This window comes from Phoca vitulina, unplaced genomic scaffold (genome assembly GCF_004348235.1).
Source record: "Phoca vitulina isolate PV1807 unplaced genomic scaffold, GSC_HSeal_1.0 scaffold4, whole genome shotgun sequence".
Taxonomy (NCBI): domain Eukaryota; kingdom Metazoa; phylum Chordata; class Mammalia; order Carnivora; family Phocidae; genus Phoca; species Phoca vitulina.
In genome coordinates, this window is record NW_022589707.1 from 30,459,222 (window position 1) to 30,483,091 (window position 23,870).

Sequence of the window (23,870 nt, forward strand, 5' to 3'; positions counted from 1 at the left end):
ATACAGGAATTCAGTAAAGTGGCAGGATATAAAATCAATGCACAGAAGTCAGTGGCATTCCTATACACCAACAACAAGTCAGAAGAAAGAGAAATTAAGGAGTCGATCCCATTTACAATTGCACCCAAAACCATAAGATACCTAGGAATAAATCTAACCAAAGAGGCAAAGGATCTGTACTCAGAAAACTATAAAATACTCATGAAAGAAATTGAGGAAGACACAAAGAAATGGAAAAACGTTCCATGCTCATGGATTGGAAGAACAAATATTGTGAAGATGTCAATCCTACCTAGAGCAATCTACACATTCAATGCAATCCCCATCAAAATACCATCCACTTTCTTCAAAGAAATGGAACAAATAATCCTAAAATTTGTATGGAACCAGAAAAGACCCCGCATAGCCAGAGGAATGTTGAAAAAGAAAAGCAAAGCTGGCGGCATCACAATTCCGGACTTCCAGCTCTACTACAAAGCTGTCATCATCAAGACAGTATGGTACTGGCACAAAAACAGACACATAGATCAATGGAACAGAATAGAGAGCCCAGAAATGGACCCTCAACTCTATGGTCAACTAATCTTTGACAAAGCAGGAAAGAATGTCCAATGGAAAAAAGACAGTCTCTTCAACAAATGGTGTTGGGAAAATTGGACAGCCACATGCAGAAGAATGAAACTGGACCATTTCCTTACACCACACACAAAAATAGACTCCAAATGGTTGAAAGACCTCAATGTGAGACAGGAGTCCATCAAAATCCTAAAGGAGAACACAGGCAGCAACCTCTTCGACCTCAGCCGCAGCAACTTCTTCCTAGAAACATCGCCAAAGGCAAGGGAAGCAAGGGCAAAAATGAACTATTGGGACTTCATCAAGATAAAAAGCTTTTGCAAAGCAAAGGAAACAGTCAACAAAACCAAAAGACAACTGACAGAATGGGAGAAGATATTTGCAAATGACATATCAGATAAAGGGCTAGTATCCAAAATCTATAAAGAACTCATCAAACTCAACACCAAAAGAACAAAGAATCCAATCAAGAAATGGGCAGAAGACATGAACAGACATTTCTCCAAAGAAGACATCCAAATGGCCAACAGACACATGAAAAAGTGTTCAATATCGCTCGGCATCAGGGAAATCCAAATCAAAACCTCAATGAGATACCACCTCACACCAGTCAGAATGGCTAAAATTAACAAGTCAGGAAATGACAGATGTTGGCGTGGATGCGGAGAAAGGGGAACCCTCCTACACTGTTGGTGGGAATGCAAGCTGGTGCAGCCACTCTGGAAAACAGTATGGAGGTTCCTCAAAAAGTTGAAAATAGAGCTACCATATGATCCAGCAATTGCACTACTGGGTATTTACCCCAAAGATACAAAAGTAGGGACCCGAAAGGCTACGTGCACCCCGATGTTTATAGCAGCAATGTCCACAATAGCCAAACTGTGGAAAGAGCCAAGATGTCCATCAACAGATGAATGGATAAAGAAGATGTGGTATATATATACAATGGAATATTATGCAGCCATCAAAAGGAATAAGATCTTGCCATTTGCAACGACGTGGATGGAACTGGAGGGTATTATGCTGAGCGAAATAAGTCAAACAGAGAAAGACATGTATCATATGACCTCACTGATATGAGGAATTCTTAATCTCAGGAAACAAACTGAGGGTTGCTGGAGTGGGGGGTTTTTTTTTTTTTTTTTTTTTACTGGGTGATGGACACTTGGGAGGGTATGTGTTCTGGTAAGCGCTGTGAATTGTGCAGGACTGTTGAATCTCAGATCTGTACCTCTGAAACAAATAATGCAATATATGTTAAGAAAGAAAAAAGAAGAAGAATGTAGCAGGAGGGGAAGAATGAAGGGGGGGAAATCGGAGGGGGAGAAGAACCATGAGAGACGATGGACTCTGAAAAACAAACTGAGGGTTCTAGAGGGGAGGGGGTTGGGGGGATGGGTTAGCCTGGTGATGGGTATTGAGGAGGGCACGTTCTGCATGGAGCACTGGGTGTTATGCACAAACAATGAATCATGGAACACTATATCTAAAACTAATGATGTAATGTATGGGGATTAACATAAAAAAAAAAAAATTAAAAAAAAAAAAAAGAAGCATAGAGTGTCAGCTGAGAGAATGGCTGGGAAATGTATAGATTTTTACAGTAATGGCTCCTCAATGAATCACATTTCCTCCCACATTGAATCTAGCCATATGACTTGCTTTAGCCAATTGGTCATCAGCAAATGTTACTCAAGTAGGAACTTGGTCAGTGCTTGTGAACTGGGAACATGCAAGAAACTCAGGCTGTCCTGCTAGAGGGGACACTGGAGGACAAGTGACGCGTCCTGGCCAAGGAGCCCCGGTTAAGTGCTTGATGTGTGAGTAGAGCCATCTTGGCTTTTCCATCACTTTTTGAATCACAGATGACTGCAGCCACATGAATCGCCTCAGGAGAGACAGATTGGCAGAGGATCTACCCCTCTGAGTGAAACCTATGTTGCCAAATTATGAGCAATTAAATGGTTGTTCTTTTAAGACTCATAGTTTTGGAGTGGTTTGTTATGAAACAATAGGTAACCCAAATTATTAGTGAGATGCTGCCAAAACAAAATTCTAAAATAGATGGCATTGATTTTGGGACTGGATGGCAGTGGAGGGCTGGAAAAATGGTAGGGCATTGTTGGTAAAAGTTGGACAAATGATAGACAACTATTACTAGAAGCCTCAAAGTGGTGAGAAAACTGTTATTTGGAGACTGGAATAGTGGTGACCATGTTTCATGGTACTAGAACAGTTTGAGAAGCTGTCACCTGCAGGAACTTGGGATATAGAAGGAGTACCTAACAAATTTATGGATCTGGCTAAGGAGATTTCCAGCAGAATATTGACATTGTCATTTGGCTTCTTACAGCTTTGTATAGGGTATAGGAAGAGGGAAATGAACTTAAGGCAGAACTTAGAGGAAATACAAGGTGTCCAGTAATTTCTGTTTTAAAAAATAAAAATGTTTCTTCAGCAGTCTCTGGCAGGCAAAAGATTCTCAAAGTAAGAAGTAGCCTAGGGTAGATATCAAATCTTTTTTTTTTAAAGATTTTATTTATTTATTTGAGAGAGAGAATGAGAGAGAGACAGAGCATGAGAGGGGGGAGGGTCAGAGGGAGAAGCAGACTCTCTGCCAAGCAGGGAGCCTGATGTGGGACTCGATCCTGGGACTCCAGGATCATGACCTGAGCCAAAGGCAGTCACTTAACCAACTGAGCCATCCAGGCGCCCGGGTAGATATCAAATCTTGACTGGAAGACTCTTTGGTAAGACCTCAAAAAGATTTAAGGTGTGACTTAGTAGATCCTTTTAGCCAGACAGAAGAGATTATAATTGTGTAGGAATCTTAAGGTCTTTGTGTCACAGCAGCCTGACACAAAGTAGAAAGAGCTCTAGTTTGCAAAGAGTTATTAATATAGTTTTATGGGGAATGGAGTGCATGTTAATTAGATGAATAGGAAGTCAAAAGGGTTTTAAGGGACTTGAATTGGTGTATACTTAAAAGGATGGTCAAAATTTGTATGGAACCACAGAAGACCCTGAATAGCCACGGCAATCTTGAAAAGGAAAAACAAAGCTGAAGTTATCAGAATTCTAGATTTCAAGTTGTATTACAAAGCTGTAGTAATCAAAACAGTATGGTACTGGCCCAAAAATAGACACATAGATCAATGGAACAGAATAGAAAGCCCAGAAGCAAACCCACAATTATATGGTCAATTAATCTTCAACAAAGGAGGCAAGAATATGCAATGGGAAAAAGATATTCTCTTCAACAAATGGTGTTGGGAAAACTGGAAAGCTACATGCAAAAGAATGAAACTGAACCAATTTCTTACACCACACACAAAGATAAACTCAAAATAGATTAAAGATCTAAGTGTGAGACCTGAAATCATAAAAATCCTAGAAGAGAGCACAGGCAGTAATTTCTCTGACACTGGCCCTCACAACATTTTTCTAGATATATCTCCTTAGACAATGAAACAAAAGCAAAAATAAACTGTTGGGAGTACATCAAAATAAAAAGCTTCTGCACAGCTAAGGAAACAATCAAAACTAAAAGACAACCTACTGAATGGGAGAAGATATTTGCAAAGGACATATCCAGTAAAGGGTTAGTATCCAAAGTATTTGAAGAACTTACACAACTCAACACCAAAAAAACCCCCACAATCCAATTAAAAAATGGGCAGAAGACATGAACAGACATTTCTCCAAAGAAGACATACAGATGGTCAACAGACACATGAAAACATACTCAGCATCACTCATCATCAGGGAAATGCAAAACAAAACCACAATGAGCTATTACCTCACACCTGTTAGAGTGGCTTAAATCAAAAGCACAAGAGACAATGTGAGTGTTGTGGGAAAAAAGGAACCGTTATGCATTGTTGGTAGGAATGCAAACTGGTGCAGCCACTCTGGAAGACAGTATGGAGGTTCCTCAAAAATTTAAAAATAGAATTATTATATGATTCAGCAATTGCACTATTGGGTATCTACCCAAAGAATACAAAAACACTAACTCAAAAAAATATAGGAACCCAAAGTTTATTGCAGCATTATTTACAATAGCTAAATTATGGAAGCAGCCCAAGTGTCTATCAATAAATGAATGGATAAAGAACTGGTATACACACACACACACACACACACACACACACACACACACACACACACACTGGAATATTATTCAGCCATAAAAAATAATGAAATCTTGACATTTGCAATGACATGGATGGAGCTAGAGAGTATGCTAAGCAAAATAAGTCAGTCAGAGAAACACAAATACCACATGAATTCACTCATGTGGAATTTAAGAAACAAAACAAATGAATAAAGGAAAAAAAGAGATAAACCAAAGAACAGACTCTTAACTATATAGAACAAACTGATGGTTACCAGAGGGGAAATGGGTGGGGGGATGGGTGAAATAGGTGACGGGGATTAAAAATACACTCATCATGATGAGCACAGAGTAATGTATAGAATTGTTAAATCACTGTATTGAACACCTGAAACTAATATAACACTGTGTGTTAACTGTACTGTAATTAAAATTTAAAGAAATAATGAGAAAGAAAAATAAAAGGGATGGTCAGTTTAAAAAGAGGCCTCTGGGCCCCAGCTTACTATGAACAGAAGCATTTTTTTTTAAGATTTTATTTATTTATTTGAGAGAGAGAGCACTAGCAGCGGGAGGCATAGAGGGAGAGGGAAAAGCAGACTCCCCACTGAGCAGGGAGCCTGACACGGGGCTCAGTCACAGGACCTTGAGATCATGACCTGAGCAGAAGGCAGACGCTTAACCGACTGAACCATCCAGGTGCCCCCAGAAGCATTTCTTTTTGGAGTCAAAAGCCCATAGAGCAGAGCAAAGAGCCATGGACAACAATAGATTAGGGAACCATCCCAGAGAATGAAGTGGGTCCGAATGAAAGAATATTCATGTCCCTGAAGTAGGAGGCCCTGACATCTGCTGGTGGATATTAGACTTATGATGGACAAATGACTTCTGTGTGTCTCCTATTCTTTTTCAAAAATCTATTGTGGTTATCCTGTTCCTGTCTTTCTTTTGCATGTTGGGTGTTTGGGGGACAGATAACTTGTCTTTTTTACTTCATAAGCCTCTGATTCAAGATGAATTGCACTTGAATTGCACCCTAGGATCCTCAACCATGGACTTTAGTCCTTTTGCAAAAGGACTGTGGTACATTGTTACATTAATGTCGCTTTTCCACCACCAATTCCTATGAGTCATGCCTTTCTGCTTTTCCCTCTCCCTCTATGCCTCCCGCTGCTAGTGCTCTCTCTCTCAAATAAATAAATAAAATCTTAAAAAAAAAAATGCTTCTGTTCATAGTAAGCTGGGGCCCAGAGGCCTCTTTTTAAGCTCTGTGTAGTCCCCTACCTTGACTCTTGGGTTGGCCACATTAATCCCTTTGGTCAGTGGAATTATAGCAAACAACATGCAAACAGAGGCTTGTTAGATGCTTGCACAGTGGAGCTTGTCCTCTGGGACCACTAGTATCTCTATGGTTGTAGTTTCCTGAGTGATATCAGGTCAGACTATAGATTATTTTTTCTCTTCTTTTTTTAAATTAACATATAATGCATTATTTGTTTCAGGGGTACAGGTCTGTGATTCATCAGTCTTACACAATTCACAGCACTCACCATAGCATATACCTTCCCCAATGCCATCACCCAGCCACCCCATCCATCCCACCCCCCTCCACTCCAGCAACCCTCAGTTTGTTTCCTGAGATTAAGAGTCTCTTATGGTTTGTCTCCCTCTCTGATTTCATCTTGTTTCACTTTTCCCTCCCTTCCCCTATGATCCTCTGTCTTGTTTCTCAAATTCCTCATATCAGTGAGATCATATGATACTTGTCTTTCTCTGATTGACTTATTTCACTTAGCATAATATCCTCTAGTTCCATCTACGTCGTTGCAAATGGCAAGATTTCATTTTTTGATGGCTGCATAATATTCCATTGTGTATATATACCACATCTTCTTTATCCATTCATCTGTCAATGGACATCTTGGCTCTTTCCATAGTTTGGCTATTGTGGACATTGCTACTATAAACATTGGGGTGCACGTGCCCCAAATCTTTATAGATTTTAGATACTAGCCCTTTATCTGATGTCATTTGTAAATATCTTCTCCCATTCTGTTGGTTGTCTTTTGGTTTTGTTAACTGTTTCCTTTGCTGTGCAAAAGCTTTTTATCTTGATGAAGTCCCAACAGTTCATTTGTGCCCTTGCTTCCCGTGCCTTTGGCGATGTTTCTAGGAAGAAGTTGCTGCCTGTGTCCTTGATGGATTCCTGTCTTACATTTAGGTCTTTCATCCATTTTGAGTCTATTTTTGTGTGTGGTGTAAGGAAATGGTCCAGTTTCATTCTTCTGCATGTGGCTGTCCAGTTTTCCCAACACCATTTGTTGAAGAGACTTTTTTCCATTGGACATTCTTTCCTGGAAAAGCACAATATTTAATATTCAAACATTCTTAGATTGTATATTGCCAGGGTGGGTGGTGCTCTTTATAGGCCTGAAGGGGTTGAAAGCACTGTGCCCAGAGAAGTGAGGTTAAAACCAGGCTCTGTTGGTAACTGATAGGTAGTGAATTATAGGTTGGGAACTTTTTTTTTTAATTAAAAAATGAATGTGTGAAAACATGAATAAGAAATTTATAGGAAAAAATCAAAATCAGAATAATATCATTTACTGATTGATGGCTGTGGCTAAATTTTACAAGGTAAGAAATCCATCATGTCTCTGTTCAGTTCTCTAGGGGAGTTTTATTTTTCTAAACCAAGACATAAATTCCCCCAAAACTGTCATTTGGTTTGAACTTAGATGCAAGCTGAGAATTTAGGATACCTTGACAATAATATTTGTTTGTAGAAGGAATAAAAATCCTTCAGCATAGTCTTTGATCAGAGATAGCATTAAAGCCCAACTGCTGTGTTGTACTTGTTCCAAAAGCAGGTTTGAAATCTGCTATTTCTAGGCTTAGCATAATTTATTAACATCTGCTGAAATCTGCTGACTTATGTTGTCTTTCTTAGAGTGAATGATATAATACCCAGGTCAGAGGAAATCATACCATAACCTTTTTTAATGTTACAAGAATCCCCACCCCCCCCCAAAAAAAGGAAAGAAAAGGAAACCATAATCTCATCAATAAGGGCTAATGACTTGTATTTTTTTTTTTTTTTAAGAAGCCAAAAGTTTAATGTTTCTGAATAAAGAAAGTTCATTCAGGGCTTACACAGATTTTTGATGACTGTCTTTTTATATATGTATGTATATGCGTGTATGTTAAAAATGGTAATTTAAAACATAATAGACAATGTTTTTATAGAAAATATTTTTAAGTAAATGGTTGTGCATATTAAATTTTGGGAAGATTAATTCCTAAAAGCAGAACAATTGAGATCCAAAATAAAAGTATATTGACTTGGAGCACCTGGGTGACTCGGTTGGTTAGGCTTCTGATTCTTGATTTCGGCTCAGGTTGTGATCTCAGGGTTGTGAGATTGAGGTCCGGGTCAGGCTGCACGCCAGGCATGGAGCCTGCTTAAGGTTCTCTCTCTCTCCCTCTGCCCTTCCCCCCCATCTCTCTTTCTCTAAAAAAAAAAAAAAAAGTATGTTAACTTTACCTTCTTAAAAGAAATGAAGAAACAATCTACCAAGCATTTAGAAATAAGAGGTAGAATTTTCAGCCTAAAGACTTCCAGTTTAGTGTATAAAAGGAAAAACATTCAGAGCAATATGTAAAAGCTTATTCTTTTTTTTTTTTTTTTTTTAAAGATTTTATTTATTTATTTGACAGAGAGAGGCACAGTGAGAGAGGGAACACAAGCAAGGGGAGTGGGAGAGGGAGAAGCAGGCTTCCCGCCGAGCAGGGAGCCTGATGTGGGGCTCGATCCCAGGACTCTGAGATCATGACCTGAGCTGAAGGCAGACGCTTAACGACTGAGCCACCCAGGCGCCCCTAAAAGCTTATTCTTATCTTGAATCTTACAGAAAGAATACTTGATTTTGCTTCCTTTTGTTCTGTTATTGCTAGCATCCTCTTTATCATCTTAATTGTTGACTATTTCCTCTGTATCATGCACTGTGTTAACACTTTGTGGACCCTCTCTTTATTTCTCAGAGCAACCCTGTGACGTAGGTGGTACTGCAATCCCCATTTTATAGATGTGGAAATGAGGCTTAGAGAAGTTAAATGATTTGTTTAAGGTAATCTGGCTAGTAAGGAAATGGTGCCAAGATGTGACCACAGTTCTCTGTCTTTGGAGCAAGGGCTATCCAAAAGACTTCTCTAAGTTGTTGATTTTTTAAAATTTAAATTCAATTAATTAACATGTAGTATATTATTAGTTTTAGAGATGGAGTTCAGTGATTCATCAGTCTTATATAATACCCAGTGCTCATCACATCGTGTGCCCTCCTTAATGTCCATCACCCAGTTACCCCATCCCCCACCCCCTTCCCATCCAGCAACCCTCAGTCTGTTTCCTACGATTAAGAGTCTCTTATGGTTTGTCTCCCTCTCTGATTTCATCTTGTTTTATTTTTCCCTCCCTTCCCCTATGATCCTCTGTTTTGTTTCTTAAATTCCACATACTAGTGAGATCATATGATAATTATCTTTCTCTGATTGACTTATTTCGCTTAGCATAGTACCCTCTAGTGCCATCCACATAATTGCAAATGGCAAGATTTCATTTTTCTGATGGCTGAGTAGTATTCATATATATATATATATACACACACACACTATATATAGTAGTATTATATATATATATATTCATATTTATATATATACACCACCTCTTCTTTATCCATTCATCTGTAGATGGACATCTGGGCTCTTTCCATAGTTTGGCTATTGTGGACACTGCTGCTATAAATATTGGGGTGCAGGTGCCCCTTTGGTTCACTACATTTGTATCTTTGGAGTAAATAACTGATAGTGTAATTGCTGGGTGATAGGGAAGCTCTTGTTTTCAACTTCTTCAGGAACCTCCATGCTGTTTTCGAGTGGCTGCACCAGCTTGCATTCCCACCAAAAGTGTAAGAGGGTTCCCCTTTCTCTGGATCCCCACCAACATCTGTTGTTTCCTGACTTGTTAATTTTAGCCATTCTGACTGGTGTGAGGTGGTATCTCATTGTGGTTTTGATTTGTATTTCCCTGATGCCAAGTGATGTTGAGCATTTTTTCATGTGTCTGTTGGCCATTTGGATGTCTTTGCAGAAATATCTGTTCATGTCTTCTGCCCATTTCTTGATTGGATTATTTGTTCTTTGGGTGTTGAGATTGATAAGTTCTTTATAGATTTTGGATACTGGCCCTTTATCTGATAAAACATTTGCAAATATCTTCTCCCATTCTGTGGGTTGCCTTTTCATTTTATTGACTGTTTCCTTTGCTGTGCAAAAGCTTTTTATCTTGATGAAGTCCCAAGAGTTCATTTTTGCCTTTGTTTCTCTTGCCTTTGGAGATGTGTATAGCAAGAAATTGCTGTGGCCGAGGTCACAGAGGTTGCTGCCTGTGTTTTCCTCTCAGATTTTGATGGATTCCTATCTCACATTTAGGTCTTTCATCCATTTTGAGTCTATTTTTGTGTATGGTATAGGAAAGTGATCCAATTTGATTCTTCTGCATGTGGCTGTCCAATTTTCCCAACACCATTTGTTGAAGAGACTGTCTTTTTCCCGTTGGATATTCTTTCCTGCTTTGTTGAAGATTAGTTGACCATAGAGTGGAAGGTCCCTTTCTGGGTTCTCTATTGTGTTCCATTGATCTATGTGTCTGTTTTTGTGATAGTACCGTACTGTCTTGATGATTACAGCTTTGTAATAGAGCTTGAAATCCAGAATTGTGATGCTACCAGCTTTGGTTTTCCTTTTCAACGTTCCTTTGGCTATTTGGGGTCTTTTCTCGTTCCATGCAAATTTTAGGATTATTTGTTCCAGCTCAGTGAAAAAAGTTGATGGTGTTTTGATAGGGATTGCATTGAATGTATAGATTGCCCTAGGTAGCATAGACATTTTAACAATATCTCTTCTTCCAACCCATGAGCATGGAACGTTTTTCCATTTCTTTGTGTCTTCCTCAATTTCTTTTATGAGCGTTCTATAGTTTTCCGAGTACAGATGCTTTGCCTCTTTGGTTAGGTTTATTCCTGGGTATCTTATGGTTTTTGGTGCAATTGTAAATGCGATCGACTCCTTAATTTCTCTTTCTTCTGTCTCATTGTTAGTGTATAGAAATGCAATGGATTTCTGTGCATTGATTTTATATCCTGCCACTTTGCTGAATTCCTGTATGAGTTCTAATAATTTTGAGGTGGAGTCTTTTGGATTTTCCACATAGAGTATCAGGTCATTTGCAAAGAGTGAGAGTTTGGCTTCTTCTCTGCTGATTCAGATGCTTTTTATTTCTTTTTGTTGTCTGATTGCTGAGGCTAGGAATTCTAGTATTATGTTGAACAGCAGTGGTGATAGTGGACATGCCTGCTGTGTTCCTGATCTTAGGAGAAAAGCTCTCAGTTTTTCCCCATTGAGAATATTTGCTGTGGCTTTTCATATATGGCTTCTATGATATTGAGGTATATTCCCTCTATCCCTACACCGTGAAGAGTTTTAATCAAGAAAGGATGCTGTACTTTGTCAAATGCTTTTTCTGCAGCTTTTGAGAGGATCACATGGTTCTTGTCCTTTCTTTTATTAATGTAGTGTAGCACACTGATTGATTAGCGGATATTGAACCACCCTTGCAGCCCAGGAATAAATCCCACTTGGTCATGGTGAATAATACTTTTAATGTACTGTTGGATCCTATTGGCTAATATTTTGGTGAGAATTTTTACATCCATGTTCATCAGGGATATTGGTCTGTAATTCTTCTTTTTGGTGGGGTCTTTGTCTGGTTTTGGGTAAGTTGTTGATTTTTAGCCTTAATGCTCGATGGTAGAAGCCCACAAATAGATTGAGTTTGAAGATGAAAGTCACTGAAGAAAAAGTGGGCAGAACAGCTATGGGGTTTGTAATCCCAATGATTATCAGTGTTTTTCCCCTTACTATTGGAAATCTCCTTGACTACTAGGATGAACATCTAACACAGTCACACATTTTGAAATGGAGGTGGAAACTCCTAGATTAAATATTCTCTGAGGTTTCTTACTTCCAAAGTTGATTGTCTTAAGTTGGTTATAATTTTGTTGTTGTCTTGGTGAATCTAGATTTAAGGTAGTAACAATATGACAAGAAAATATAGACTCCGGTTACATGAGTCTCTGAAAGTTTATGACTTTTAATTTAGATTTCATGTGTATAACTTCTTTGATTTGAAAAGATTACTTGCTCTGTCTGAAGCATAAACTGCCATTCCCGCAAGGGAAAGTGAGATGTAAAATTTCTAAGTAATAACATGACTTACTAATTTTTCTGAAATAACATTATTTGAATGAGATTTTCTTCATTTTCATATAAATTTTTCATTTTGAAGTTAGTGCATTATTTTTCTTCTCAAAGTTGTTTTAGGAAAGTCAGGAACTAAAGTGCTTTTTTCTTTTTAATAAGTTTTTAAATTGAAGTACAAAGAGCTATGGTTGTTATAGTCCTGTAGAACAGTTTCCCAATTTAAGAAAATTTTTCTTACTCATATTCATAAATGAACAGTAAAGAAAAAATTTCATTCTGTTGTGAAAATTTTATTGTTTTATTCTATTTCACATAATGAATACTACGTTAGCATTATTTCATTATGCATAATAATAAAGCACTGTTCAACTTTATTCCTAGTGTTTAAATTGCCTAACTTGATGCAGCACAAAAGATTTCTTACTAGATTACCTAGAACATGTTTTTACTGAAAGAAATGTATACATTGTTTAGATAATGTACATTGCCTAGGAACCATCTTATTTAAAAATGCTTTTAAAAACCTTTAATATTTTAAACTTTAAAGTATAGAAATGCTATTTTCCAGCCCTTCTTCTGGGCATACAAACATGGGTAAGACATGATTTCTGTAGCTGAAAAGCTTACATTTTAGTGAAAAAGTTATATGTGTAGGCAGGTACCTATAACAAGGTTTTAAGAAGTATCATTGAAGTTAACCTAAATAGCTAAGGGAGCACAGATGGGGGAATGATTAAATGTAACCTTGTAGAGGAGAGGAAAGGTAAAAGAAAACTCTGTTGTTTCCTTTATAAAATCAAATGAGGTCTTCTAGGTGTTGACTGATGATCCTAATATTTTACTGTTAGAAATTAGACATGCTTCCTTCTGGGATTTTTTTCCCTACATAGATCTTTTGTTTACAACTCATTACCTTTTGGTTCTAACAATTGGAGTTAGAAAAGCTGGTTGATGAGTAATCCTCGAAGGGAAAGATGAATCCAAGTGTCAAGATTTGAGTCCATGGGGATTCTTTTGTCTTTGGGCTTGGAGCACCAGGATGTAATTTCCTAATTTCTACAAGGAAACTGCAGGTGTTTGTTTGTTTGTTTGTTTAAGGCTTCACACAGAAGTCACCATCCAAGCTGTGCTTTGAGAGATAAGTAGAATTTTCCAAGTAGGGGAAAGGTATTATGGGCAGAGGAACAGTCGGATGATGAGAGTAAGGGAGAGTAAGAAAATGGGGCTGACGCAAGAGTATTTTAGTCTGCGGAGCAGGGTGAATGGTGATACTGTTAACTAAGGAGGGGAATACAGAAATAGAATTGGGAGCTGGAGTGGAATAAGATCTCTCTTCTGGGCATGTTAATTTGGGAAGTTTTTGGGAATTTCAATAATTGATATTTTTCATTCTTTCCCCTGAAAATTATTAATCACCCTATGTGCCTAGGTGTCAAGAACAGAGACATAAGAAACAACATATTCTCAAAAGGCTTACAGACTCTTGGAAAGAGAGACAAGGCAATAATTACAATGCACATTTAAATATGCTGTGATAGAAATGATCACAGCTTGGTGACGGGGAACTTGAGAGTTTTGATCACCTAATGGACGCTGAAGCTGGGAATGGGGAGAAGGAGAGATGAGGGTTAGGAAAGAATTCCTGTGAAATTGCCTCATGAGACGCAAATGTTGTTTTGCTGTGTGAGTTAACAAGATGGCAGAAGGTGGAAAGAGGGGACAACATTTCAGGCAGAAATATTTGCTTATATGAAGCCTTGGAAGTGTGAGTGAATAACCTACTTATGGTTTAATTTAACTGGTAGGAACTATGGTAAGTGGGGATTGATAGGGTCCTGCAGATCATGTGTGTCTTGATTTTGATCTTGAAGCCAGTCATGTTGGTAGTGTTAGGAAGTTAGTGAAGGCTTTAAGGTAGGGGAATGACTTGATCAGATGAGATGCCCAGCAACCACTTAGAGCTATGAGCTGTATCTCAGAGAAGTAGTTGGTGTTGGGAGTATAAATCTAACTATGGGTTACCATGATGGATAAAAAATGCTTCTTGCTTAGTTGTGGAGACAGACAGGTAAGCAAAAATTACATTACAGTATGCACGTACTGTAGTGTGAAGTGCTGTGGATTGAGGAGGAAGTGATTTTGGGACTATGCATTTAGAAGTCATTGGTATAGGTGGTATTTGCAACTGAGAATGCTGATGAGATTTTTCAGGGAAAGAATTGAAAAACAGGAATGAATGAACTAAAGGTAGAATTCTGGAAAAATGCAGCCTTCATAGGGTAATGGTTGAAGAAGAATTGTCTAAAGCTATGATTTTAGCAATGTGGATTGCAACTTACTAGTAGGTTGCAAAATCAGGACAGTGGATGTGAACTTAATATGGTTGGTTATAGACAGAATTTTCAAAACAGATTAGGAGAGAATAGAAAATATCAGTAATTACTGTCTTGTGAAATTTTGTTCAGAATTGTGTGTTTGTGCATGTGTGTAAAATGCATATCTCATTATGAGTGGTGGTCACAAACTTTTGAAAAACACCAATAAAAGAGACTAAGGAAGAACAGTCAGAAATTGCTAAATCACTTTTGTTCTTCACTAATCTGATGGCAAGGGAAAGAAACAAACCCAGTGAAAGTGCAATGAGAAGGAGATTTTCTCTTTGTGGTTCAGATGGACTCCCCCTAGGCCACCTTTATTACCTCAGTTGTATAGGAGGAAAAATCGAAAGAAATAAGGGAAAAGGACTCACAAGATTCTACACTCGAAGACAGAGAGGGAGATAGAGAATATGAATGAGAGAGAATGAACCCACATGGAAGCTGAATTTTTAATCTAACCCTACTGTGTGATAGCAAAAGCTCCATTCCCTAGCACATGGCCCAACAAAGCCCCTTGGATTCATCCTACTATTTCAGCTCTGTTCTTTATTATGGAGCCAGAGGAGGAACCTGAGGAAGGACACAAAACTACGTGTCATTAAAATTGTGATGTAGTATTACCAATAATAGAGATTACTGAGAGCTTGTCTATGGGTCAAGAACTGTTCTATCTATGCACTTGAAGTGAATGATCTTACCAACTAAGTTAATATTTGTAAAGCTCTTAGAACAGTGCCTTGCACATGGTAAGCACTCAGTTGTCTTGTTATCATTAATAGAACAGTGCACATGGTAAGCACTTGGTCAGTATTGGCTATTATTGTGTATTATTACTAATTAGCTAAGTTACTAATTGTCACCACTTTACTAGTAAGGAAATGGAAGCATAATAAAATTAAGTAACTTGCTCACAATCATATAGCTGGAAAGAAATGGAATCATTCCTTTCTGAGTTGGAGGTGAAAGTGATTAGTGTAGATACATGGTGAGTTATATGACAATTGGTGCTTGAAGTACGTTAATGGGCGAGGGAAGAGGAAAGATGGGCCATAAGTGAAACACTTCGTGAAGAGAACAATACTCCTTGGCTTGGTGATTGGTTAGATATGAAGTAAAAAGATAACCAACATTTTAAGCTGGTCGACTGGGAAAATGATAAATAAGATGTAAGAAAATAAGAAAGAAAACCTTTCTTGGTAAGAAACAATGACAAATTCCATTTAATTGTGTTGAATTTTACATGAGATAATCAAGTAAAAGGAGTAGCCCAGAATTTAAAAATAAAGATAGAGATACTTAGGCATTATCACATAAAAGAGTTGATAGAAGCTGTGGGAGTATTTGAGATCTTCAGAAATGTCCAATATATTTTGGCCACAAGAAAACCTGGGGAGTAAAAAATAAGATCATGATAATTGCCCCCACACAAAATTTCTACAGCTTTGCCCACATCGGCTTTGTGGAAATCTACGAATAGTTCCAGAAATCTTTGAAAGAGAGCGTATCACTTCTGCTCTGGGGGCTGGCTGTTGTGTGGCATGCAGTTTTCCTGGCTCCTGCCCTGGGCTGTGCCTGTCTCCTCGTGCTGCCCCTGTCAGTGAGGGCGGAGAGGCTCCGCTGCGGTTTGGCACCGTCCCTGCCGCCACAGAGACTGTGGTTTCCCCTCATGGCGTTCTCAGAGACCCTGGAGGGTCAATGGCAAGAAAGCTCTCCCAGTTTTTCTTATTCTCTTCTTATTTGCTCTGTTCCCACCTCAGGTCACTGGCTTTTCCGGCACCCCTGTCCAAGTGACAGGTGTGTTGGCTTCGTGGTTCCTCAATCAAATTTTTATGCCTAGATGGTTCCCGACCTTCAGATGAATTCTTACACAAAACGTGTCTCAGTTTTTGCCCCATCAGTCCTTAGGCACATCTAGACTCATCTGAATCCTAGGGTGAAGGTCACTTACTAGGTTGAAACTGGGACCAGGACCCTCACTCCCTGCTCTCCCTAGAAGAGAGAGGTCAGCGTGGGAAATGCCCACATCTTCCATAATTGTCCCATCCCTTGTTTCTTCTGCTTCCTTTTCTTCTTCATATGGCTGTTTCCCTGGTTGATTGGAGATTATTTCTTCTTTTTGCCAAATGGAACGGTGATGTGCACTCCTGTGGAATTAGATCCCATCTGAATATTCCGTTGGGAGGTTTGATTCATTTCTTCCTCCTCTTTTTTTTTTTTTTTAAATAATCCTTCTTAAAGCTTTTCATACTCTTTACTGGAGCTTAGTAAAGATTTGAATATCTAGCACATTTTCCTTTCAAGTAGATATTGGTAATGTATTTTTTCCCCTGGTTCACCTGTGAAGAATACCGATGAGTCTTTTTGAAAACTCATCATTGGCAGTTACTTTAGAACAGCAATTTATTGAAAGCTACTATATTAGAAATGTTTTATTGCACTGCACTAGAGCTATGAAGTGCAAGGAACCATGAAGATTGAAAAATACAAATGATAGATGTGTCTCTTTCTCCTTATTTTTTAGCCTTCTTTGAATCCTGGGGGGAGTCAATCATCTGATGTGGTGCTTTTGAACCACTGGAAAGTGAGGAATTTTGAAGTACAACGTGGTGACGTTGTGTCATTGGTGTAAGTAAATCAGAAACATATTATATTTGTATATGAAATTATTTATAATTGTCTGATTTAACTGGTAATTTGCTGTTAATATCATTTGCCAATTATTAAATTAATAGGTACATTTTAAATGTAATATATTTTTAAAAATCAATTTTGAAATGTAATAATGCTATAAGAAAGGATTTTCCTTTTATGTCTAAAATATATCGGTTGACATACTTGAATTTGGTAAAATGTCTTTAATGATATGTTGATTAGAAATTATATTGATGATCTAAAGTACATGTATTTGGTATCAGTTTGGATTATTCTGAAGTTTTGCATCTTGGAAGTAACCTTAATGTTACTTCATTTTTGTTAGTTTGTGTAGGTACACAATATTTCTAGAAGATGATAATTGCGACATGAAATTCAGTGACATTTCTATGTAAGTCTCAGTGATTGAACTGAAATAAGGCAGTTTGGAAGATTAGTAGACTAGAGGCTTTTGTTTGGGACCAAAAGGTGGCACTGTTTCTCTGTTAAAGTATTATGACTGGTCAGGAACAAGAATTTCATTCCGGTCTTAAAGTAGAAGAAGAATGTCAAAGTGTGCAATGATATAATACATAGTCCCAGCACGTGCTCGAATGGTTTAGATTTGAGATTTGTTTGTTTTGAAAGTAAATTCACACTGAGGAGCCTGTAACAAAACTTGCCTGATTTCTTCTGGTTTCAGCTACTTATAAAAATGTTTTCCTATGCTTCCCTGTGATGGTAGTTAGTGCATCGGGGTAGCAATTAATATAGCAGTTACTGTCATTTGTTTTAACGTTAGTAAAATCCTGGTGTTTGGTGAAGACTTCCAATTTATATTTCTTTTTCTTTAATTGGAATGATTGTTTTTTTGTTGGATGAGAATATAATTGTCTGGTAAACATAAAACGTGATCTGCTTGTCCATACTTAACCTTTGGCTAGCCCTTTGTGGAAATAGACGTTTCATAAATGTGTCTCCTTCAAGCCTGTTTTACCAGGATTCATTTGAAAACATATTAACTAAATCTGGTTAGTAACTAATAAAATAAATACATTTGAGTGAGGTTTTGTATGGCAGACATCCAAGGATGGGGATTAAATGCTTCTCATGTTCTTGAGTGCTTTCTTTAATATTAACCTACTCTTTGGACTCTACTTTTATTTTGTCATTCAGAGTACTTTTTTTGCAACCTCCTTAACAGCCTTTTCCATGCTGGGTTAGCCTGTTGTGTGCTCATTATTCTTTTGCCTTTGGTTTGACAAGGTTACATTCTCACTTAGTCGGTGATGGAGAGGATACCCACCCAAGTGAAAGAGGTCACACTATAAGCAGACAATTGTGCAGTTTTTTTTTTTTTTTCCAAGAGAAACACGCTGGCTATCTCTAAGCAAGTAAATTTGAATAGGTAATTGGGGAAAAAAAAAGGCTCCTTGAAATTCAGGGTTGCATGGGTCCATAAAAGTACGCTAGCATATCATGGACTATGTGAAAAAGAGAACACTATTCTCTTATGTAAATATTAAACTAATTAATATTTATTATATAAATTAATTTAAAAATAGTATATCTAAATTGGGGTTGATATAATAAATTATAGCTCCTTGGGTTGAGCTGTATTTTTAATGAGTTAATTATGTGCTGTATCTCTGACATGTACAAATAACGCAAATTTTCTTTCATAATGCTTGTTGCTAGAAGGAGCCATTTACATAAAAGAATGCTTAGTGATTGGTATTATGTTATTTAACAACAAATAATCATTAGGCAACGATTTTTTTTTGAGAAAGGAAGAAGTCTTTTGCTAAATTCTTTTTTAGCATGATGTAATACTGTATAAAAGACATTCAAAGTATCTTTTTAGTTTTATGAGCAAAAATGCTTTCTAAATGTCCTTATTATTTTATACATTTTATAACTGCTTCATTTGAAAAGATTGATGTTGGTTTGATCAATGTTCATGAGTATATATTTAATTCATGTCAACACCGAATATTTGCTTTTCTTACAAAATGTATCAGTCTGGTTTTAACTTAGATGATAATTATCATTATTATATCAGAACATTCTATTTAAGAAATGTGTGATTCAAGAAATGCGTGACTAAATTTGAATTTAAGGCTAAATAGAAACTGTAGTTTGTCATTCTGTTTACAAAATGATATGGCACATTTCATTGATACATTAAATCTTTGGGAATAAGGTAGTAAGACAATTTATATTTAAAAAATATCCTGGGACAGTGTTTTATATATTCAATGTATGTGGAAATACAGCATTTTAATTATAATATTATATATACATTTCTGGAAAATTGCAGTTTGCAAATTCATAAAGTAGTAGGGCTAATGCAACTTTGTAACTAGAGCACTAATGAAAACAATAACAATTCAATAAAACTGCTAGCACAGTTTAAACGACATGAAATTTTTTATAAATAAGCACTGCAGTAAGTGTAGGATTTATTTAAAATGACAAAGCTGAAGGTAACTTGAAGGCAATGTAAGGAAGGATTGAGCTTGTTTATGTATACAAGGGCAGAGGGACATTTTCATCAGAAGTTACAAATAGAAGATTGCAAGCTTTGTACAAAATGTACTGATACCAGAGGTATATCCTCTGCTCATTGGTCAGTGTTACCTTACTTTATTTATTTATTTACATGTATATATATTTAAAACAAAGATCAGAGTTAACCTTTCAGTAAGCACTTGTAAGAGAAGGATTGAATATATAGTACTGATTCCTTCCTGGCTTATTGCCATTAGCGTACTTAGCCTTCAGTTGCTATTATTAAAGAGGCAACACATTACTGATCTGGGAAAAAATTCCATATGAACTAATGCAGCTTCTGCTTTATACTGAAACCCTTTCTCCATAGTCCCTGTGAGCTGATTCATGTTGCAGAAACACATGCTGTAGTAGAACAGACTTTCTTTTCTATTGCAGTGGGTTTTGTTCGGAGCTTATTGACCCAGGCTGTTCCCTAAAGCGTGGAAGGTCTGAGGGGGTACATATTAGTATATGCTTCTTTGCATCTCTTCCTTATCTTTTCCTGTCACTTTCTTTCTGTGAAAAGTTAGTCTCAGTGGAGCTAATGTTTAAGCATGTTATTCGGTAATGTTAAGTAAAAAGATATATTTATTTAATAACATTACTCGTCACATAAAACATTATTTGCTGTCATCAGGTCCTTGGTATTACTGAGCGTATGTAGGTGACATCATACTCTCTTAGTGGATTTGCGAACTAATAGTGGTGATTAAGGTGGATTTTCGATACCTTGGAATTGACTTTTCATTAACTTGTGTGATGGCCTTATTGCAATAGGCTTAACATAAGTAGCATATTTACAGTGACATATCCGTTGGTAAATCCACTGGGACAGAGGTGCCTTCACAATAAAGTTTCAAATAATCACACTTAAAAGTTTTTTAGCTTTTTATTTTGAAATGTTATTAGACCTCAAGAAAGGTCATAAAAGTAGTATAGAGAATTCCCATATAACTTCCAATGTTTTTTTTTCAGCTTTATTGATGTATAAATGTGTGTGTGTGTGTGTGTGTGTGTGTATAGTGATAGGATTCACCCCACTGAGTTAATTAACACATCTGTCACCTTACATATTTACCTTTTGTGTGTGAGAACATTTAAATTCTACTTTCTTAGCAAATTTCAATGAAAGAATACAGTGTTATCAGCTGTAGTCAGCATGTTATCTATTAGATCAGCAGACTCTTCATCTTATACCCCCCTAAATTAACATTGTACATTACCATGGTACAATTACTGAGATGAAGTTGACACTGATACAATACTATTAACTAACTCACAGACCTTACGGGAGTTTCACCAGTTTTTCCACCAAGGTCTTTTTTCTGCACCAAGATCCTACACAGGATCCCATATTTCATTTTGATTTTTTAATCTCTCTAGTCTCCTCCAATCTGTGATAGTTCCTCATTTGTTCTTTGTCTTTTTTGATCTTGATACTTTTGAAGGGTTCTGCCAGTTATTTTGTAGAAAAATCCTTACCTTTAGAAGTTTTCAGGTCGGTGTATGTTCCAGTGGAGAAGCCATTGCTATTGATGGCACTTGCTGGGGAAGCCATAGTTGTGGTAAGCTCTGGGCGGAGGAGACAGGGCCAGAGAAGGAAACTCTCTCACCTAAGTCATTTTGGTTTCTGAGGACCACATACTTGGGTCACGACTAGGAGACCCCATGGCTTCCAGAAGTCCACACAGTCACGTTTACTGCTGCTAGAAAGCAAGGCGGGAGAGCCATGCAGATGGGAGAAAGGCTAAAATTTATAGTACAGATAGAAGAGAGGGAACTAAGGCCGGGTCACAGATGATATGATACTGAGCCCATGTTCAGTTCTAGAGTAGAAGGTGAGGGTGGGGAAATTCTCATTTAATGAGCACCCCTGTGTATCAGGCATTGTGCCATGCACTGTGTGTATGCCATTTTTACTTAATTCTCATAACAATATCTGGAAATGGTTATTTTTAACACAGTGAAAATGAGATTTAGCAAGTAAATAGCAAGTGAATAGCAGAGCCAGAATGCGAATCCAGGTCCACTTAACTCTGAACTTGTCCTGTCTGACGTAGCAGGCAAATGTGGCTGTTGAGCAGCTCAAGTGGTTACTGCCCCTTGTTAAAATGATAATATTTTAGGTATATTCAGTCAGATAAAATACATTATTAAAATTAACTTAAAGGTTTCTTTTTCTTTCTTTTTTTTTTTTTTAAAGATTTTATTTATTTATTTGACAGAGACACAGCGAGAGAGGGAACATAAGCAGGGGGAGTGGGAGAGGGAGAAGCAGGCTTCCCGTGGAGCAGGGAGCCCAATGCGGGGCTCGATCCCAGAACTCTGGGATCATGACCTGAGACGAAGGCAGATGCTTAGCAACTGAGCCACCCAGGCACCCCTCTTTTTCTTTTTTTAACGTGGCTAGTAGAAAATTCAAAATTAAACATGTGACACGCACTCTGTTTCTATTGGACAGACATCACTGTGTCTAAACCTTTTCCCATCAGCCACTGCTGCTTTCCTGGAGTGTGTCTAAGGTGAGCTAATGTGAGATCCTAAAGTCTGGGGTGGAAAAATACTAAGGTAGTTGCTATGAAGCAAAGGCAGACTCCCCAAGATAGCTAAACACTTTGTTTTGGTAAGAGTATTGGGGTGATCAGGTCCAAAGACAAAGAAAAAAGACATGCAGTCTATGAGAGAGAGAAAAAAAGGTATCCACAACAGTTTTTTTGTTTGTTTGTTTTTTAAGTAGACTCCACGTCCAGTATGGGGCTTGAACTCATGACCCTGAGATCAAGAGGCACATACTCAACCAACTGAGCCAGCCAGGCACCCCCACAACAGTTTTTAAAATATGTATTGACTGTTTTTTATTTTCCAGTCACTAGGCTAAGAATTCTATATTCATTTTTATTTAATCCTTATTTTAACCACCCCCCACAAGTAGGTACTGTTATTCCTATTTTATAGATGAGAACAGTGAGGTATAGAGAGGTTAAGTAACTTGCTTAAGGACATAACAGCTAGTAAATGGAAAAGCAAAGTTTGAAGTGCCTCTCATCAAATCTTGTGTTCTTAACCTTCAAACTATAATGCCTCTATATATTGTGGTGGTGGTTTGGTTGAGGACACTTACTCATTCTTAGCGAAGAAGTCAAGCAGGCCTTATTATCTCAGCATCTATCATATTATCCCCATTTCTGTAATGAATTTTGATACAGTGGTTCATGAAATGTAGTCTCTTCATTAATAGCAATAAGACACTATTATGAACATATAGTGTGCATACAATTTCTGCAGCTGGTTTGTGACATGCTAAACTAATTGCTGTTTTCTGACAGATGGCCACTATGATGGCTACATTTTCAGCAGTGAATGTGAGCAAAGAGTTATGAAGATTTCAGCCAGGGAAATAGATGAAATAGAATTGAGCCTTTAAAAAAAAAATGAAAGGTGCTAGTTCCTTTGTGTCTTGAGTGCTTGTAAATCTTTAAAGATCCCTTAATCCACCAAGGTAAATTAATCTTCTAAAAAACCAAATTCAGGTTTTGAACAAATGCTCAGAGCAATGATAATACTGAGAATGATGACCTTTAATCGTATTAAAAGCCAGTTATCTGTTGAGCTGGAAGAATATAATTGTGGATGCTTATCTGTTTAATCTGTACTCATTCCTAATTTTTTTTTTGTTTATAGCCAAATATTTTTCTGAGTTTGTAGGTAATATTGTATATTTCAGGAACACAAAATTACGAAGACCATGACTTTGAAAGAAAGGTTCTATAAGCAAACTTTTTTATCTTATTTTTTTCTTTTTCTTTTTCTTCTTCTTCTCCCCCTCCTCCTCCTTCTTCTTTTAAAATTAATTGACTCTAAAAATGGTGGACAGTGAAATCCAGTTTGAGTTTATTTTGATGAGAGATTTAGTTTTCAGCACTTTCAATTACACATTGTAGTTTACAGTCATTACTAAGTATGTTTACAAATGATACTTTAAAAAAATGAGACAGTGTAAGTATTTATTGCTTTTATTTGATAGAGATTAAACTGATTTTGTAACTGCTCTTCATAGGCATACAAAAAGTTGGTGCCTTTAAGGTAGTCCTTAATATCAATTTGCTTTCCTGAGTAGGGTAAACTGCTTCCACAAGTGTTATATATTTAATTATGCAACAAAACATTTTCTTAGTTTTGAGCTAGGAAATGTTTCAGTGATCATAAATTTCAATTTTGAATTATCGAGATTTTATGGTAATATAGCTATAGGAGATATTCATGGCTTCTGCTCAACCCATTTCCTAAATCTTATATCC

General features: G+C 37.2%; 1 protein-coding gene across 2 annotated transcripts in view; it reads left to right on the forward strand.

The window, feature by feature from the left end:
* IMMP2L (inner mitochondrial membrane peptidase subunit 2) overlaps nt 1-23,870 on the forward strand; it is an 877,737-nt gene that overhangs the window by 66,532 nt on the left and 787,335 nt on the right. For both annotated transcript variants that reach the window (XM_032401754.1, XM_032401755.1), the window contains exon 4: nt 16,910-17,013. In XM_032401754.1, the coding sequence (XP_032257645.1) occupies nt 16,910-17,013 (104 nt within the window). The remainder of the gene's footprint in view (nt 1-16,909; nt 17,014-23,870) is intronic.